The sequence below is a fragment of the Pollicipes pollicipes genome, unplaced genomic scaffold (genome assembly GCF_011947565.3).
Source record: "Pollicipes pollicipes isolate AB1234 unplaced genomic scaffold, Ppol_2.1 Scaffold_3087;HRSCAF=3621_pilon_pilon_pilon, whole genome shotgun sequence".
Lineage (NCBI taxonomy): Eukaryota > Metazoa > Arthropoda > Thecostraca > Pollicipedomorpha > Pollicipedidae > Pollicipes > Pollicipes pollicipes.
The window spans coordinates 13550065-13570185 of NW_023596225.1; the positions used below are offsets into that span (position 1 = coordinate 13550065).

The 20121-nt window shown below is 64.6% G+C and overlaps 1 protein-coding gene across 1 annotated transcript in view; it reads right to left on the reverse strand.

The window, feature by feature from the left end:
• Nucleotides 1-87: 87 nt before the first annotated feature.
• Lar (tyrosine-protein phosphatase Lar) overlaps nt 88-20121 on the reverse strand; it is a gene marked incomplete in the record, with an annotated part of 167496 nt that continues 147462 nt past the window's right edge. Inside the window, 19 exon segments of the mRNA XM_037238801.1 lie at nt 88-806; nt 1922-2057; nt 3760-3860; nt 4602-4740; nt 5073-5220; nt 5714-5912; nt 7024-7170; nt 7476-7596; nt 7951-8126; nt 8455-8673; nt 9666-9866; nt 10518-10746; nt 12194-12423; nt 12841-13035; nt 13339-13505; nt 14121-14499; nt 15577-15714; nt 18522-18740; nt 19073-19217. Of these exon segments, the coding sequence (XP_037094696.1) occupies nt 738-806; nt 1922-2057; nt 3760-3860; nt 4602-4740; nt 5073-5220; nt 5714-5912; nt 7024-7170; nt 7476-7596; nt 7951-8126; nt 8455-8673; nt 9666-9866; nt 10518-10746; nt 12194-12423; nt 12841-13035; nt 13339-13505; nt 14121-14499; nt 15577-15714; nt 18522-18740; nt 19073-19217 (3358 nt within the window).

Here is a 20121-nt window from a genome sequence, read left to right on the forward strand (position 1 = left end):
ATGTCTATATACAAACATGCAATTTACAAAACTGATCGGGTGACGGGCGGCCGACGGGCCGGGGGGGGGGGGGGGGGGGGCGGCGATGACGCGGGCGTCCGCTCGCAGCCGGACGCGCGGCGCCCGACCACACGGCCCACACGAGCGGCCCCCGGCACGCAGGGCCTGGCGGCGCCGCCACCGTCGCCGCGACGCCTGCCGCCAGCCCCCAACACGTACGGGGAGACGAACACCATGTGCAAATCAGATCCCTTCGAGCCGCCTCGCCGCCAAAATGCAGCGTACAGATAACCTAAAATGCAGTAGAGAGGTCAGGACCGCACTCCGGCTGTCGACTCGGCCAGCGGAGCCGGGGACGCGGTTAGTGAACATACATCAGCCGGGCGTCACCGGTATCTATAGCGGACGCGCCGCCACAACATCCTACACACGTCCGGCGCATCACACCGCGGCGCGGCGCGGCGCGGCGCGGCACGGCACGGCACGTCACCTCTCGTTGCTATGACAGCGGGCGTATGTACAGCGGCCGGTGACACCTTGTGCGCATGCGCGCCGGCCGAGCCCGGCCGACCGCCGTATCACATCACATATGGCGGTCCCGGGCGGGGGGAATGTGGGCCTTGGCGGCGATATTGCTGCAGTCGGCCGCGCCGCCCTGATATGTCGGCACCGTCGCCGGCGCCCGGCCGGCCGGCCAGCAGCCTCGCTCGCTCGCTCGCTCACTCGCCGCGGCGGCCTTAGGCCACATAGTGGTCGAACGAGTTGAGGTACTCGAGCGCCGCTCGGTACACGAACTGGTACTGATCCTGCGGGGCGGGGCGCACCGGTCAGGCGGCAGCTCGCGCCGAGTCGTCATTGCTTGGGGCGCGGCGGCCGCAGCCCCGCCAGCTGCGGCCGCAGTGCCGCCAACACAAACAGCAGCACGGTCTCGGCTCCCCAGCAGCAGCCCAATACGTATATCATCAACTGAATCGGGATGTGGCTTCACTCATGTGTAAAATAATCCATGCATTATGCAGACAATGGATGCGCAGAATCTCAAGCAACACTTGGTCTCAAAAACTATGCCGGACACGTCTGTAAGCGAATTGCAAAAAGGGTCATGCATCATGCAAAACCGAAACCACAAGCACTATCCAGAAATACAGTCTTCTAGCTAAGTTCGTCGTAAAAACAGTGAGAATGCATGGCGGACCATAGCACTCTGGCCAATTCAAACCCGCATGGCGCGCTGGCCTATTGTGCACGGTGCGCTACCTCCGCTCACCTCTTGCCACATGGGTCAATGCCCGGTCCCCCCCCCCCCCCCGGGCCGGACATCAGTGACTGTGATGCCGCCTCGGCGGCGCGCGTCTGGCCGCTGGTCTGCCCCTCCCGGTACCTACATCTCTCACAGCTGCATTAAGCTCGCGTCCTGCTCGATGAAATCGAACGACTGCAAGTATTTAAGCGCCGACTCATAACAGAATTGGTACTCCTCCTGCGAACAGACAGACGTGGGTGACGGGGCGGGCGCGAGCGGCGGGGACACGGCGCGCGGCGGCTTGGACTCGGCGCCGCTCAGACACACGCACACCGGAGAGCAGGTCCTCACAGGCGACCTCGACAAACTCGGCTACATGCGTGCAGGCTAGCTGAACGAAAACCTCAACAACCAAACGAGAACAGAAACGGAGGCAGGGCTTTAATTTTGTGCGGTACGACTACCGACACAACACAGAGCACTGCCGGGCGACTGGTGAGGGTCGGCGCCGCGAGTCCGCGGCCCGCCGGCCTCACGCAGCGCGCTCTACGGCCCGGCACGCGTTCGGCTCGCCGTCCGGGCGCGGCGGGCGCGCGCGCGACACCAAGCGCGGCATGCGGCGGCGAGCGTGCGGTTAGTCGGGGTGGCGGCCGCCAGCCCGCGCCACCGTCGCCTCACCTCGGTCTGCACCATGGCCGGCCGCTGGGTGCGCAGGATCCGCACCGTGTTGAACATGTCCACCACGCCCTCGAACTGCATGCGCTCCAGCGCAATGCTCAGAGCGATGAACGCGCCCGTCCGACCCACACCGGCACTGTCGGCCGGGCCAGACATATCACGGCCAGACCAGCTGCTGGGTCTCAGGGACGAGTCAGGGCGCGTCAGGGGCGCGTCAGGGGCGAGTCAGGGGCACTTCGGGGATGGTGCAGGACCAAGGACGGGTCTGTTGGCGTCGGCGAGAGAATACACCGCCTGATGCTGATAAGGAGATTCACAAGATATCCCAGATGACGTCCGGAGCACAGTGCGGAGCGTCGCTCCCAACGGGATCTCCGCAGGACGCCATGACTGCCTCACGGTTGGAACCCAGCGTCGTCCAGTCACCACACAGAAGCCAGTAGCCAGATTACACCATGAATCATCATATAACATTTCTACCGTGGTAATCGGCGGCTCGACTGCCGGTCCGGCACCGATCCGGCCCGGCCGCTTTCATCAGCCCAGTGAGTAGCCGGTGAGGGGCCGCCTGGGGGGACGCCTGAGCAGCCGGTGAGGAGCCGCCTGAGGGGACGCCTGAGCAGCAGGTGAGGAGCCGCCCGAGGGGACGCCTGAGCAGCCGGTGAGGAGCCGCCTGAGGGGACGCCTGAGCAGCCGGTGAGGGACCGCCTGAGCGGACGCCTGAGCAACCGGTGAGGGGCCGGTGAGCAGCCGGTGAGGGGCCGGTGAGGAGCCGGTGAGGGGGCGCCTGAGGGGACGCCTGAGCAGCCGGTGAGGGACCACCTGAGGGGACGCCTGAGGGGACGCCTGAGCAGCCGGTGAGGAGCCGGTGAGGAGTCGGTGAGGGGCCGGTGAGGAGCCGCCTGAGGGGACGCCTGAGCAGCCGGTGAGGGACCGCCTGAGGGGACGCCTGAGCAACCGGTGAGGGGCCGGTGAGCAGCCGGTGAGGGGCCGGTGAGCAGCCGGTGAGGGGCCGGTGAGGAGCCGGTGAGGGGGCGCCTGAGGGGACGCCTGAGCAGCCGGTGAGGGACCACCTGAGGGGACGCCTGAGGGGACGCCTGAGCAGCCGGTGAGGAGCCGGTGAGGAGTCGGTGAGGGGCCGGTGAGGAGTCGGCGAGGAGTCGGTGAGGAGCCGCCTAAGGGGACGCCTGAGGGGACGCCTGAGGGTACGCCTGAGGGGACGCCTGAGCAGCCGGTGAGGGGCCGGTGAGGGGCCGGTGAGGAGCCGGTGAGGAGCCGCCTGAGGGGAAGCCTGAGCAGCCGGTGAGGGACCACCTGAGGGGACGCCTGAGCAGCCGGTGAGGGACCACCTGAGGGGACGCCTGAGCAGCCGGTGAGGGGCCGGTGAGGGGCCGGTGAGGAGCCGGTGAGGAGCCGCCTGAGGGGAAGCCTGAGCAGCCGGTGAGGGACCACCTGAGGGGACGCCTGAGCAGCCGGTGAGGAGCCGGTGAGGAGCCGGTGAGGAGCCGCCTGAAGGGACCCCTGAGGGGACGCCTGAGCAGCCGGTGAGGGACCACCTGAGGGGACGCCTGAGGGGACGCCTGAGCAGCCGGTGAGGAGCCGGTGAGGAGCCGGTGAAGAGTCGGTGAAGAGTCGGTGAGGAGTCGGTGAGGAGCCGGTGAGGAGCCGCCTGAAGGGACGCCTGAGGGTACGCCTGAGGGGACGCCTGAGCAGCCGGTGAGGGACCACCTGAGGGGACGCCTGAGGGGACGCCTGAGCAGCCGGTGAGGGGCTGGTGAGGGGCGGTGCCGGCGCTGCGGCGCCTCCGTCGCCGACACCGCCGCGTGCAGCCTCCTCACCTGCAGTGCACGGTGATGGGCCCCTCCAGGCCGAACTGCACTTTAGTCTTGTGCACGTGGCCAATGAAGTCGATGAAGCTTTCGCCAGACTTGGGCACACCCTAGCGGGCACAGACGACAGACGGCAACGGTCAGCCCCCACCCCTTGCCTCCGCCGTCGACACGCTTACAGTGTCACCCTAGCGGGCACAGACGACAGACGGCAACGGTCAGCCCCCACCCCCTGCCTCCGCCGCGTCGACACGCTTACAGTGTCACCCTAGCGGGCACAGACGACAGACGGCAACGGTCAGCCCCCCCCCCCCCACCCCCCACCCCCACCCCCTGTCTTCGCCGCGTCGACACGCTTACAGTGTCACCCTAGCGGGCACAGACGACAGACGGCAACGGTCAGCCCCCCCCCCCCCACCCCCTGCCTCCGCCGCGTCGACACGCCTAGTGTCGACATAATGGTTTATCTCGGAGCTGGACGTTCTTAACTCCACGTAGTGCAGTGAATTGCTTCCCAAATTAACGTCCGTCATATTATGTCGGACGCCGTACGCAGGGTCAGTATCATGACTGGCGGCAGGGCATACAAACTTTATCTACATGAGCAACACGAGATGTCAGAACCATTCTTTGCTCAGCCTTCAAGTTAAGGCTGCTTTATACACTCATGCCTTGCTCGAATAACACTGAGACACACTTCCAACCACCACTTGGATCCCCTGACACGGCTCACCGATTCTTAACAGCCCCGAGCATCCACGGCCGACACTTCTTCTGCCCCCCCCCCCCCCCCCCCCCCAGCCACCGTCGGGGGTCGGCCGTCCACATGGTTCTTCTGGCCGGGGCCTGACCTGTTCGGGCCAGTCGGTGTACTGGAACTGGCGGACGGTCCGCAGCGTGCCGTCCCGGGCGTCCGTCACCTTGAACTCCCGCATTGTGCAGTTGCTCATGTTGAAGTCACTGATGGGCTCCACCACGCAGTACTGGTACCTGTCGGCGAGCCACGAAAGGTTATCGCAGCTTGCTCACGAGCCATCCGCTAATCCACACAACACAGGCCGACACAATATCTACGGAAGCCTGCAGCCGTCCTTTCTGTACGACATTGGAGAAGTGGCAGACAAAATTGTGTGAAATGTCCATACCCTCATTTCCCCTGTTCTTACACCAACGACAGCGCGGCTGTTGCTGCCACCCCAACTAGATCTGGTTGAACACTGAGCGGGACCAAACGCAGAGCAGTGAGGCCCAGCTAGGCTGGCCTGGCCCCCTGGGCGCCAGCGGCCGGCTGGTGCCAGCCCAGAGCAGCCGCAGCGACTGACCGGGCCGACTTGTCGCTGGGCCAGTACTGGTGACACTTGTCGCGGCCCATCTCCTTCAGCTTGGTCAGCATGACGATGATGGTGGAATTGTGCTCCCAGAGCATGCGCCAGAAGTCGTCGGTGGTCTCGGCCAGCGGTCCCTGCGTGGCTGCGGGAGGCCACGCGGACAGTCAGCTGCCGCCCTGCACCCGTCACCCGCCCTGTTCTGACCGACGTGACACGGGCCGGACACGGTCCGACACAGCCCGACACGACCGGACACGACCGGACACGTGGACACGCCGACAAATGCAGCGCTGGCACCGGTCCACACGCCCAGACACTGCAGCACTACACCAAAACGGTCGCAGGCGAGAGACCCGAACACATGACTCCTCGCTGCCGCCACCGTCGCCGGCGGTAGCAAGTACGTCCCGCACGGCAGCAGCGTTTCACACGGCAGAGCGTGACGCCGTGCACGGCGCACTCTTTACGATCCGACCCCAGAGCGGGAAAGCCGGCCCAACCGCAACATAGCGGGCGGTAGACTGGCAGCAGGGCCGCAAAGAGACGGTTCGGGACTCAATCCTGCCCCAACGGCACTGCCGCCATCCCACCCGCCACGTCGGCAATCACATCACTTCGCAGCCAGCCGCACTCACCGACATAGGCGTTGCGGGTGCGGTAGCCATCGATGAAGTTGGCGTTTATGTAGTCGCTGGCCTCCACGCCGCGCAGCGGCTGCAGGCACACGCGCGTCGACTCGAACGGCAGGATGTTGACGAAGCGGTTCTTGAACTTGTTGGCCGGCAGGTTGGCTGAGACGAAGCGGAACGGCTGCGCCTTGATGTTGGCCAGCTTCTGCAGGCGGAGCGCGGGGGCGCAGTTCCAGCGGGGTCGCGTTCATGTCAGCCCGTCGCAGGTCACCAGAATATCACAGCATATCACAGGTCACCAGAATATCACAGCATATCACAGGTCACCAGAATATCACAGCATATCACAGGTCACCAGAATATCACAGCATATCACAGGTCACCAGAATATTACAGCATATCACAGGTCACCAGAACACCGACAGAACATTCAGACGCCAACGAGCGCACAGAACCAAACACTGATAATGTGCCGGTCTTGGCCGATTTAGGCCTTCGTCGGCCGCTGTTACCCAGCCCGTTCCGGTGGGGCGACTCAGCAATCACTTCGGTACGGCGGTGACCCAGCTCCGACTGTCCCAGGCATCGCCCGTTGCACCTGCTCCGGGACGACACGACAGGCCATGACAAGTGACAATGAAGTCCGCACACGTCATTCACCGACGGCAAGTCAGAAATCCTCTCAAGCGCCGAGGCCGGGTCCGGTCCAGACACACCGGTGGACCAGTACACACCGCTCCGGCGTGCTGATTACGGCTCAGCTTCAGGTGTAGTAGTCAGAACATGCGTCCGTTGCCTGTCTGTTCTACCGCCGCAGTTAGCGCATTTTATTTCCGCTGTTTCGCCCCGCTCAGGTGTACCGGGTCGTTCTGCTATGCACCCATTAATGCAACCATAAACATAAAATTCCACTTGCACTGTCGCAATGAAGTGGTAAACACAGCTTTAGGGAGCCATGTGTGGTCAGCACCGGAACCAGAGTCAAATATAAGCACAGACATTTGCAGACGCGAGGCACGGTGAGCGCACTGCGCGTGACGTATGGAGGAAAGTTTGGAGCGCGCCTGGCGACAAGGCGCCGACACCACGCCCGACCGGCCGGAGGCGGGGCCGCCGGCGCTCGGAGCGCGCCTGGCGACAAGGCGCCGGCACCACGTCCGACCGGAACCAGGACGGCCCGGCCGGCCGGAGGCAGGCCGAGCCAGGCACTCGGAGCGCGCCTGGCGACAAGGCGCCGACACCACGCCTGACCGGAACCAGGACGGCCCGGCCGGCCGGAGGCGGGGCCGCCGGCGCTCGGCCCGCGCCTGGCGTACCTTGAACTCGAGCTCCATGCCGGTGATGTTGTCGCCGGGTCCGGTCGGCTGAAGCAGCTGCGATATGTAGGCCTGCAGGTTGCGCGCCGGTACCTCCGTGTTGCCGGCCACCACCGACTCCAGCAGCGCGTCGTGGATGAAGATGTACTGGCGACAGGGCCGTAGCTGACGTCAGCGGGGGGCCGGCCGAGCCGGTGCAGAGCACAGCATATGGCGTCAGCACATACCTGGGCTGGCGAGCGGACCAGCCGGGGCAGATGCTGGCGACGCAGTTCAAACGGAACTTTCACTGTGTAGCCAACCCCTGGGATGACACATCATCAAAAAACGGCCAACACATTCCGAACGAAGAGCGCCGGTTTACCCTCGGAGCTGAGCCACACCCTCAGTGTCCGTCTCAGAGCCGCCGCGCTCGCGACTGTACCACAGCCGCGTCCTCCGCCGGCGCGCACCTGGTCCTCAGTCTGCACCATGTAGTTGCGCTGGGCTCGCAGGCAAGTCACGTGACCGTAGACGTCAACCGTGGCCTCGGAGCGGATGCGCTCCAGCATGCTGTCGATGGCGATGAAGCACCTGCCGTCCGGAGGCGGTCGTCAGCACCGTGACTCCTGCGTGGACGCGCGCGCCGCCGCACATCTGCCGCCCGACCAGCGGCGGCGGCGCGTCGCTGCACCCCCGACTTGCGAGCGCCGCCACTCCCCGGCGATGACTTGTGAACAAGATGTCACGGCCAACAGTAGCGCAGCGCTACAAGCAGCCGCCATAGAAGATATCGACCGTCACACGCTCACAGCGAAAATAACGCGACGTAAAGGCCGTCACCCGACCAGCAACATGGCCCGAGCCTCTGCTGGAGCGATGAGGCCCACGGTGGCCGGATCGGTGCCGTCGCGGCGCTGCCGGCCGCCCAGCGGGCCGTTCACTGACCCGGTGCGGCCCACGCCCGCCGAGCAGTGCGTCACCATCGGCCCAGCGTCGGCCGGGTTCAGCGCCTTGACGCGGCGCAAGAACAGCAGGAACGGCGTCGGGTGGTCGGGCACGCCGTGGTCGGGCCATGCCGTAAACTGGAACTGGCGCACCTCGCGCCGCTCCAGCGAGTTGGCCTGCCGAACGCACGCACGGCGTCAGTCACACGCGAGCTCACGCGGAGCCAGTTACACGTGGGCACAACCAGCAAAGGGGACAGCGTAAACAGGGCCCGCGAGACGGGCCTGGAGCGGCTCACGGTCCATACCACTTCACACAATGACTGGCCATCCAAACTAGCAACCAAGCCACACGCTTTTTGTGGTGTCGAACGAGCGACGTGGCAAATATACATATTGCTATCACCACGGGGGGGGGGGGAGGGATGAGAATACTAAGACCAGCGAAGAGAGTCCAGGGGCGGGTCGCGAGGACTGAGGCGGAAAGGGACGGGACGGCACATACCCGCTGCAGCTGGAAGGTGCGGACCACGTAGCTGGCCAGCTCCTGACTGTCTGTGAGCGTCACATGGATGGGCCCGTACGACTGTGTGCCCTTGGTGGGCCAGTACTGGTCACACTTGATGCGCGCCCGCTCCTCCAGGCGCGTCATCATGACAATAGTGAAGCTGCGCTGCTCCCATACCATGCGCCAGAAGTCGGAGAACGTTTCCGGCAGCGGGCCCTGCGGCACCGGCCGTGGTGCGGTCACACACGGCATGGTTCAGATACGGTGGGGGTTAAACACGGAGGGGTTCAGACACAGCGAGGTCACACATGGCGGGGTTCATACACAGCGAGGTCAAACAGGGCATGGTTCAGATACGGTGGGGGGTCAAACACGGCGGGGTTCAGACACAGCGAGGTCACACACGGCGGGGTTCATACATAGCGAGGTCAAACACGGCATGGTTCAGATACGGTGGGAGGTCAAACACGGCGGGGTTCAGACACAGCGAGGTCAAACACGGCATGGTTCAGATACGGCGGGGGGTCAAACACGGCATGGTTCAGACAAGGCGGGGTCAGAAACGGCAGGGCTCAGACACAGCGGGGTTCAGACACAGCGAGGTCATACACGGCGAGGTTCAGACACAGCGAGGTCAAACACGGCATGGTTCAGATAGAGTGGGGCTCAAACACGGCGGGGTTCAGACACAGCGAGGTCAAACACGGCATGGTTCAGATACAGTGGGGGGTCAAACACGGCCGGGTTCAGACACAGCGAGGTCAAACACGGCGGGGTTCAGACACAGCGAGGTCAAACACGGCATGGTTCAGGTACGGCGGGGGGTCAAACACGGCATGGTTCAGACAAGGCGGGGTCAGAAACGGCAGGGCTCAGACATAGTGGGGTCCAGACACGGACGGGTTCAAACATGGTGGGGTTCAGACACAGAGGGGCCAGGCACGGCGGGGTGCAGACACAATGGGGTTCAGGTGCGGCGGGGTTCAGACAAAGCACCTCTCAGCCACTGGTCATCTCGACAACACCGACCCCAGCCCAGCAGCAGCTGATGACAGTGCATACAAGCTTCACAATAAACGACAAGCATGCGTTTGAACGACTCAACGCTTACTACAGCCCCATCATGAACAGAACGCCCAGGACAGTGAAATGATGTCATACGACCTCGCTGGAGCCGACGTCCCCTCCCTCCGGCGGCTGGGGCGCACCTGGGTGGCGATGTAGGCGTTGTGCTTGCGGTAGCCGTCGCAGAAGTTGGCGTTGATGTAGTCGCTGCCCGCCAGCCCCTCCTCCGACTGCAGCACCACGCGCGAGTGGTCGTACGCTATGACGTTGGCGTATCGGTTCTTGGGCCGGTTCACGTCCAGGTTGGAGTTGACCCAGGTGAACTGCTGGCCCGGCTCGATCGACTGCCGACAGAGCGATGGGAGCGGCGCAGTCAGTGGGGCCCCGGACCGAGTGCGACATTCAGCCACGCGGCGGGAGGCGTCGTGTGACAGGTCGGTGACGTTCAGTCACGCGGCGGGAGGCGTCGTGTGACAGGTCGGTGACGTTCAGCCACGCGGCGGGAGGCGTCGTGTGACGGGTCGGTGACGTTCAGCCACGCGGCGGGAGGCGTCGTGTGACAGGTCGGTGACGTTCAGCCACGCGGCGGGAGGCGTCGTGTGACAGGTCGGTGACGTTCAGCCACGCGGCGGGAGGCGTCGTGTGACAGGTCGGTGACGTTCAGTCACGCGGCGGGAGGCGTCGTGTGACAGGTCGGTGACGTTCTGTCACGCGGCGGGAGGCGTCGTGTGACAGGTCGGCGACGTTCGGACGGGCAGCTGGACTGTCCATCGCTGAGCGGCGGCGACATCTGCAGATGACGTGGAGACGCATGCTCAGGCGGAGTCCAGGAGCTGCGCCGGCGGAGGGACCACATACCGCACTCCAGTCAGACAACAGCGTGCCGCCTCAGCATGACCCCCACGCCAACAGTGGCTGCTCACCTCACCCCAACACGTCTACCCGCCCCAACTTCCTCGCCGTGCGAGTGCAAGACGAGTCCCCCGGGGGCGCACCTCGTATTCCTGCGAGAACTTGCTGTTGTCGTTGGCCTTGAGCGCCTCCACGTGGTCGGCCAGCTGGCTAACGTGTACGGGTGGGTGCGACATCATGCCGGGCGTCTGGAAGTTCTGGCGCCGGATCTCGACCGGGTCGGTCTGCGCGTGGCTGGCCGGCGCCGCCATGTCACACATCAGCGGCTTCATCACGGTGGCCGGCTCGGGTGACTTCTGGAACTGACGCCGCCTGCCGCACACAGCGCGGGGGGGGCGTCAGACTACGCAAGCTCGGGCACGGTCAGGTCAGAGCGGCGGGGGTGGTTAGATAGGGTGAGATTAGGTCAGTCCGCGCTCGATGCCAGCTGCAGCTGATCTCGGCCGCGCAGGCCGGTCTGGCCCAAAGGCGAGGACGGAGCGCCCACGGCGCGATCTGGTCCGGTGAAGAAAACGTCAGGGAGCTCGACGGTGGACAGGTCGCGATCTGGTCCGGTGAAGAGAACGTCAGGGAGCTCGACGGTGGACAGGTCGCGATCTGGTCCGGTGAAGAAAACGTCAGGGAGCTCGACGGTGGACAGGTCGCGATCTGGTCCGGTGAAAAGAACGTCAGGGAGCTCGACGGTGGACAGGTCGCGATCTGGTCCGGTGAAGAGAACGTCAGGGAGCTCGACGGTGGACAGGTCGCGATCTGGTCCGGTGAAGAGAACGTCAGAGGGCTCGACGGTGGACAGGTCGCGATCTGGTCCGGTGAAGAGAACGTCAGGGAGCTCGACAGTGGACAGGTCGTGATCTGGTCCGGTGAAGAGAACGTCAGGTACCTCGACGGTGGACAGGTCGTGATCTGGTCCGGTGAAGAGAACGTCAGAGGGCTCCGCAGTGGACAGGTCGCGATCTGGTCCGGTGAAGAGAACGTCAGGGAGCTCGACGGTGGACAGGTCGCGATCTGGTCCGGTGAAAAGAACGTCAGGGAGCTCGACAGTGGACAGGTCGCGATCTGGTCCGGTGAAGAGAACGTCAGAGGGCTCGACGGTGGACAGGTCGCGATCTGGTCCGGTGAAGAGAACGTCAGGGAGCTCGACGGTGGACAGGTCGCGATCTGGTCCGGTGAAGAGAACGTCAGGTACCTCGACGGTGGACAGGTCGCGATCTGGTCCGGTGAAGAGAACGTCAGAGGGCTCGACGGTGGACAGGTCGCGATCTGGTCCGGTAAAGAGAACGTCAGAGGGCTCGACGGTGGACAGGTCGCGATCTGGTCCGGTAAAGAGAACGTCAGAGGGCTCGGCGGTGGACAGGTCGCGATCTGGTCCGGTGAAGAGAACGTCAGGGAGCTCGACGGTGGACAGGTCACGACCATGTTAACCAGACAACCAGGGCAAACCTGAGCAAGGGTTGAGCACAGCTGCCGTGCTCTGGTCATACCGGGAAGCACGATCAGAGGTCAGTACAGAACGCAGGTCACTGAAGGCTCAAGGTTACTTCCGTCGTCCCTGCTTCAGGTTGGTATGGTCTACATCTACTCGCAGATCACCAGTACCGCTGGCGGCAGACCGGGCCACAAACTCACGCCGCTCATCACGACCCCGCCTGCGCCCCAGCCTGCAGTCGTCACGCCGCGCTCCCTCGGGCTCCGGGGCGTCCGGCTTCCCGTCCCACCGGAGCACGCGCGGCAGCGGAGCGGCGACGCTCGGCCCGCTCACCTCCTGGCGGCGATGACGATGTACAGCACCAGGATGATGAGCAGCACCAGACCGACGGCCACTGGGCCCACCACCCAGACCAGGCTGGACGAGGAGCGCGAGGTGTCCGGCGCCACCTTCACCTGATCGCCCGGCTGGCTGGGGTTGGGCCGCTGCGGCAGCGCGCCCGCCCGCAGCCGCTTCATGTCCAGACTGAGTAGCTCCGAATACGGACTGGACGTGAACAGGTCCTGCACGAGGGGATGGCCCGCGTCAGGTCACGTGGAGTGTGGACAGAGCAGTTCTAAGTACGGACTGGACGTGAACGGCTACCAAAGGCCGCGGGAAGAATTGACAGTAGCACAATGGGCAGGATGAGATGCCCGGCCGCTACAGAGGCCGACAGACGGAACCCAGCCGCGCAGTCCTCCACAGACTTGACACAGACAGCATCGCTGCACATGACGGCTCAACAGCCTGGCAAAACCGGCGCTCGAGACCATGCAACAAACCGTCGGTGACCTCCTCCGGCTAAAGTCAAGAGACGTATCCGAGCCGGACAGTGTCTCGGCCGCGGCACTTTGGTCACCAATGAGGAGTGGCACTCACCGCCGCCTGCTTCAGCTGCCTCAGCTACGTCAGCCCCCCCCCCCCCCCCCCCCACTGACCTCCGCCGGCGTGTCCACGACGGCACGCACGAAGATGCGGTACTTCTTGCCCTTCTCCAGCGGCTTGTTGACGAAGCCGTCGTACTCGCGGCCGTCCCCGAGCGCGAAGGTGTATGGGATGTCGCGCTGGTAAAACTTGGCGGTGATGTACGGCCGGTAGTTGGGCATCACCTTGGAGCGCTTCGCCTCCACCATCTGGCGGCGGGGAGAGGCCGAGTGACCAACCGGCGTCGACGGCAGGGTACCGACGGCAGGGTACCGACGGCGCGGCGTCCGCCACACGTGCGGTTCCGGTCGGCCGCCTGCGCTCGGCCTCCGGCTGCTGGGGAGAGCAGCGCGGGGGCGGACGTTGGCTCGGCTCGACCGCTCAGCCGCGAGCTGGGCCTGCTCGAGCCGCTCTACCGGCTGTGAGCTCCGCGCGGCCGGCGCTGCAGCAAGGCGGCGCCGGCGCGCAGCCGCCGCCAGCCATGGCTAACCACGACTTCCGCCGCCGCTCACCTTCTTTGTGCTGTGCGAGTCCGGATGCTCTTTGACGTCGTGTTCGGGTACCACCACGATGAAGTAGTGCGAGATGGGGCCGTACTCCTCCGAGGCGCGCGGCAGGATCACCATCACCTTCTTGTTCCGCACGCCCAGTGGGTCAGGCTTCACCATCGGCTGCGGCGCTGCAGAGACGCGCAGGCGGCGGTCAGGTCGGCCGCACAACAGACCAATCACGGCAAGGACAGCAGAAGGCGTGCACGCCAGACGCGCCGACAGCGATACAGTCGTCTGGCTGTGCAGAGAGGCCGGTCACCGAATAGCGGTCACATATGCAGGTCACGCCCCTCTGACCATCGGGCTGATCTAGCGACATGCTGACTCCACGTGACAAACGAGCACGAGTGAGTGGTTATTGGTCGTATATCGCCAACGATAGTAAAATAAACAAGCCTCCCGATCAAACCAGCACCCCAACACAGTCAGAAAAGGCTCGTGAAAGCAGCTGACTAGGCTTCCCATCTCACAGTAAGGGTCATAACTCACAAGCGCCTCAGATGCCCGAGGCATACGCCTCAACCCCGGACGATCTGTTACCTGGGGCCGATCCTCGCGCTCTAGAACACCTCCCGTTGTCCGTCTGCCGAACAGAGCTCCTCCCCCCCCCCCCCCACACACACACTCAGTCGCGCTCTAGAACACCTCCTGTCGTCCGTCTGCCGAGCAGAGCCCCTCCCCCCCCCCCCCCACACACACACAGTCAGACGCGCCACCGCCGCCGCCGGCGCCGGCGGACCTACCGGCCATCTGGGTGGTGACGCGGATCTTGGCCGGCGCGCGGTAGCCGTTGTCGTCGGGCACGGCCGTCACGTTCACCGTGTACGTGGTGAACGGCTCCAGGTCCTCGATTTGCTTGCGGCAGACGCTCGTCTTTTCGCACCGCTTGGCGTCCAGGATCAGCGCGCGCGGCTCGATGCGCTGCGACTGCGTCACGCCCTCGGCGTCGAGGAACTCCTTGACGGCGTCGTAGCGGATGCGGTAGTTGCGCGGGTCCAGGTGTGCCGGCCGGCCCCACGTCAGCGACATGCCGTGTGTGTGCACGCTGGGCGCGTGCAGGTTCAACGGCACGTCGATTGGCTTGACCCGCACGCGGATCAGGTCCGAGAGACGGCCCAGGCCCTGGGGGCAGACGCCGCGGGTCAGGTCCGAGACGACCCAGACTCTGGGGGCAGACACCGCGGGTTAGGCCAGAGAGACGGCCCAGACCCTGGGGGCAGACGCCGCGCGTCAGGTCCGAGAGACGACCCAGACCCTAGGGGCAGACGCCGCGGGTTAGGTCCGAGGGACGGCCCAGACCCTGGGGGCAGACGCCGCGCGTCAGGTCCGAGAGACGACCCAGACTCTGGGGGCAGACGCCGCGGGTCAGGTCCGAGAGACGACCCAGACCCTGGGGGCAGACGCCGCGCATCAGGTCCGAGAGACGACCCAGACTCTGGGGGCAGACGCCGCGGGTTAGGTCCGAGGGACGGCCCAGACCCTGGGGGCAGACGCCGCGCGTCAGGTCCGAGAGACGACCCAGACTCTGGGGGCAGACGCCGCGGGTCAGGTCCGAGAGACGACCCAGACCCTGGGGGCAGACGCCGCGCGTCAGGTCCGAGAGACGACCCAGACTCTGGGGGCGGACGCCGCGGGTCAGGTCCGAGAGACGACCCAGACCCTGGGGGCAGACACCGCGGGTCAGGCCCGAGGGACGGTCCGGACCCTGGGGGTAGACGCCGCGGGTCAGGTCCGAGAGACCGCCCAGACCCTGAGGGCAGACGCCGCGGGTCAGGTCCGAGGAGCGGGTCAGGTCTAAGGAGCGGGCTATGCCCAGGGAGCGGGTCAGGTCCGAGGAACGGCTTAGACCTTAAAAAGTGGTGTGATTTTCAATACAGTACAATGGCAATCATGATGACGCAGCCACATCGGACATTTATGAGACTCCTGCTCACAAAAATTCTGGCGCGCATGTAATACTCGGTCTTGTATAACGGGAAGAAAACAGTAGGCTCTCCTGGCTTAACCTGTTTCTCCAGGGTTTAGCAAAACAAGTCCCGCGCACGTACGCCAGTCCTGAGCTTAACACCAAACCAAGAAGAAGTGGCACCACATAGAGCACCAGCACATCTCCAGACTGGACACGGAGCCGGTGGCCGGTCAGAGCTACCTGGCCGGCAGCCTCGGACGCCTCTCAGCCGTGCCCGACCCGTCGCTTACCGACTTGCTGCGAGCGGCCACCATGATGGCGTACTGCGCGTGCTTGTCCAGGTTCTCCAGCTCAGCAGACGTGGTGATCGGTACCTTCTTGAATGACCAGGCGTCTAGGTCCGTCTCGGGCGCCATGGCGTAGAACACCTGGCGGCCGCCCGGCTTGTCACGATCCACAGGGCGACGACGGTGGCCGGCCGCCGCTGCCCGAGGACCCGACCACCCCCGCCCGAGGACCCGACCGCCGCCGCCCGAGGAGGACCCGACCACCCCCCGCCCGAGGACCCGACCACCCCCGCCCGAGGACCCGACCGCCGCCGCCCCCAAGGACCCGACCCGCCCCCGCCCGAGGACCCGACCACCCCGCCCGAGGACCGACCACCCCCGCCCGAGGACCCGACCACCCCCGCCGAGGACCCCCGACCACCCCCGCCCGAGGACCCGACCGCCCCCGCCCGAGTACCCGACCACCCCCGCCCGAGGACCCGACCGCCCCCCGCCCGAGGACCCGACCCGCCCCCGCCCGAGGACCCGACCCGCACCCGCCCGAGGACCGACCGCCCCCGCCGAGGACCCGACCGCCCCCGCCCGAGGACCCGACCACCCCCGCCCGAGGACTCGACCACCCCCGCCTGAGGGACCCGACCCGCCCACCGCCCGAGGACCCGACCGCCCCCGCCCGAGGACCCGACCACCCCGCCCGAGGACCCGACCGCCCCCGCCCGAGTACCCGACCACCCCCGCCGAGGACCCGACCAACCCCGCCCGAGGACCCGACCACCCCCGCCCGAGGACCCGACCGCCCCCCCCGAGGACCCGACCGACCGCCCCCCCCGAGGACCCGACCACCCCCCCCGAGGACCCGACCACCCCCGCCCGAGGACCCGACCGCCCCCGCCCGAGGACCCGACCGCCCCCGCCCGAGGACCCGACCACCCCCCGCCCGAGGACCCGACCGCCCCCGCCCGAGGACCCGACCCCCCGCCCGAGGACCCGACCACCCCCGCCCGAGGACCCGACCGCCCCCGCCCGAGGACCCGACCGCCCCCCCCGAGGACCCGACCGCCCCCGCCCGAGGACCCACCGCCCCCGCCCGAGGCCCGACCGCCGCCCCCCGAGGACCCGACCACCGCCGCCCGAGGACCCGACCGCCCCCGCCCGAGGACCCGACCGCCCCCGCCCGAGACCCGACCGCCCCCGCCAGGACCCGACCGCCCCCGCCCGAGGACCCGACCACCCCCGCCCGAGGACCCGACCGCCCCCGCCCGAGTACCCGACCACCCCCGCCCGCCCGAGGACCCGACCGCCCCCGCCCGAGGACCCGACCACCGCCGCCCGAGGACCCGACCGCCCCCGCCCGAGGACCCGACCACCCCCGCCCGAGGACCCGACCACCGCCGCCCGAGGACCCGACCACCCCCGCCCGAGGACCCGACCACCGCCGCCCGAGGACCCGACCCCCCCGCCCGGGGACCCGACCACCCCCGCCCGAGGACCCGACCGCGCCGCCCGAGGACCCGACCGCCCCCCCCGAGGACCCGACCACCCCCGCCCGAGGACCCGACCACCCCGCCCGAGGACCCGACCACCCCCGCCCGAGGACCCGACCGCCCCCGCCCGAGGACCCGACCACCCCCGCCCGAGGACCCGACCGCACGGCAGCACTCTGAGGCGCTGTCTAGTGTAACGACAGGCGTGCCGCTGTCTAGTGTAACGACAGGCGTGCCGCTGTCTAGTGTAACGACAGGCGTGCCGCTGTCTAGTGTAACGACAGGCGTGCCGCTGTCTAGTGTAACGACAGGCGTGCCTCCTCAACGATGCAGATACGGATGCTTAGAGGGAGTGTTCCACATTTGTATGGGGTTTTGAACGTAAATACTTGGAGACCATTCGGTGTAGTTCAGAGCCCTGCTTCTTCTCCAGACCTAAACCCCTCTAGTTTGATCTACACGCTCACCCGCGAAGATGTACATACTATTTCGTGCCGAATACTTCAAGGTTACCAAGACATCCTTGACGACATAGTGTCATTCAAATCCTGCCATTCCACTAGCCATGCGGCGTTCAGAGTCAAGAAAATATAACTGTCGAGCCGTAATGTCTAGCGTTCGTGAGCGCGCCTCCCAGATATAACGGCCGTCAACTGGCTCTCAACCAATGTTGCGCAACGGGACCCAGGTCGGAGACCCCTACAGGGGGCCGCTCGGCCAACTCGCGGCTGATGAATGCACCCTGCCCCGGACAAGCGGGGCATCGCGAGCATGCAAGATGATGCAAGAAATAGGATAAGAGGATAATAGGGTCGGTCGGACGTTCTTTACGAATTACGTTTTGTGCTGCGAAATACAAGAAGTTATACATCCTGCCTATTTAGTATGGGAAAAACAATTGTTATCGACTAACTTAACGAAGGCTCTATAACCGAGATGTGAATAAAGTCAACACCTTAAAATTACCGAAAAATATGCCAGAACACAAGAAACGGCCAAAACACGAGCACACCATTCGTCATGTCGCGAGTCCCGTCGTAACGATATTTGGTTCAGCACACACCCATCATCAGCACGAGCCACCCCCCGGGAGATTGAAAAACTAGTGAGTGCTGACACACAAACGTTTAAGGGCGCAATGAAAAGGTGATCTGTTGAGGAGCATATTTACAAAAAACTTTGCTGTCTAGAGCAGTCTTTTACACTTGAAAGCATCAAGATAGTGAAAAATGAGCTTCTTTCATCACATCTGCTACCTGATTCATTATCTTCGAATGTGCAGTATTCCATTTAAGACAGCCAACAAGAGATGGACAGGGCGTACAGCATCGGGGACGAAGCCAACGCTTGCGATGAGCCGCGGCCCCACCCCACCAACAAACATACCCGCCCGCCACATGACACCCGTGCCGGTTGGGCGCCCGCGGCGTGGCGCCGTCTCGGCCCCGGGTCTCGCCCACTGACCTGGTATCCGACGATCTGTGTGGCGGTGTGCACCTGCTCCCACCAGACCTCGACGCTTGAGAAGCTGGTGGCCATGGCGCGCAGGTTGATGGGCGGCCGCACCAGGTCACTCTCGGTGCTGACCGAGACGGGCGCACTCCACGGCCCGGCGCCCACCGACGTGTTGGCGCGCGCCCGGAACACGTACGCCGTGTTCTCCTCCAGCTTGGCGAACACCACCTGCATGGCACACGGCGGCCTGACGGGCAGCACGACGGCGCGCCGAGGAGAGCACGCCGCCATCGCTCGCAACGCTACCGTAAGTCACGGTACATCGAACGCCTGACAGTTAACGGAGGCGCCCTTTGATCACCGCGGCCGCCAACGAGGCCCTGCACGAAGAAATGCCCATACTTATCTGGCCGTGCGAGAGCAATGCAAGACCAGCTCTCAGGCACTGAAGTTCAGTTTGTTATACCAGCCAGAGTCGGCCAAATGCGTCGGCTTCTGCCAGCTATGCCAGGACAGGGAAGAATTGGGAGGCACATGCGGGACCAGTGGATGTCGCAAACCTTGGTGTCGTTGGGGTGCATCCGCTCCACGTGGTCAAGGTTGCCCTTCTTGTGGAACTGCACACTGTAGCCGGTGATCTTGCCGTTTCGCTGGTCCGATCGCGGCGGATCCCAGGTGAAAGCCACCCGATCGGTCGTCTGGAATCTGGCGACACACCGCCGGAGGGCACGGTCAGTCCGACATCACCTGCCGGAAAGATAGTACCAGTAGCACCCGTGGCAAACGTGTTGTTATCCGTAAACCCGTGTCCCCATTTCACTGATTGCCGACAGCCGCGTGCTCCCCCAAGACAACGTATCAGGTACGTCGAGAGGTTCGAACAGATGCCGCCAGGATGAGCTTTTAATTACGTAGACACGGCACAGCGAAGCCCGATCCAATTCTAGCCGCAAAACATGCAGCGATCTGTTCGCCGAATGCAAAGGTGACCTGAACGTGTTTTATCTGTTTGTGAGCCTGTGAACCTGTGAGCCTGTTTTACCATTTTATGTGACCCGTTTTATTATTTTTATATCTCATTATTTTAATTGGGTGGGAGCATCTAGGTGGCATGGGTTTCTGGTGTCGATAAGCTGCCGTTAAGCAGCGCTTGTGAACCTTGATCCCACCAGACGATCGTAAAGTTTCAGTTCAAAGGCAGAACTTTGTGCGGAGATTTTGCGTGCTGCAATCCTCGGCCCAGTCCACCGCGCTCTATGACGTCATCAGCCCTTGGGCGGCCGCTACCACCCATCGCAAGTCTTCCCAGCCAGGGGCCAATAGCGGGCTCGGGGGCGACTCGAGCCCTCACCCGTCCCGCCATGGATAGCTTGGGAGGCAGGCGCTCTTACAGACTGAGTTACGAGGCGGACAAATCTGTTCTAAGAAGACAAATGATACGAACTGTGTAAGACAATTGACATTTTTAAAGCGGCTGGTAGGTATACTTGTCGGTGCACGACAAAATGGCAATCACAATAAAACAAACCAGCTAAAAAAGGCACTATGATGGTGACAGACACTTAAAAGAATAACAAACGTGGAGAAACAGGACCTGCCGATGCGGAAA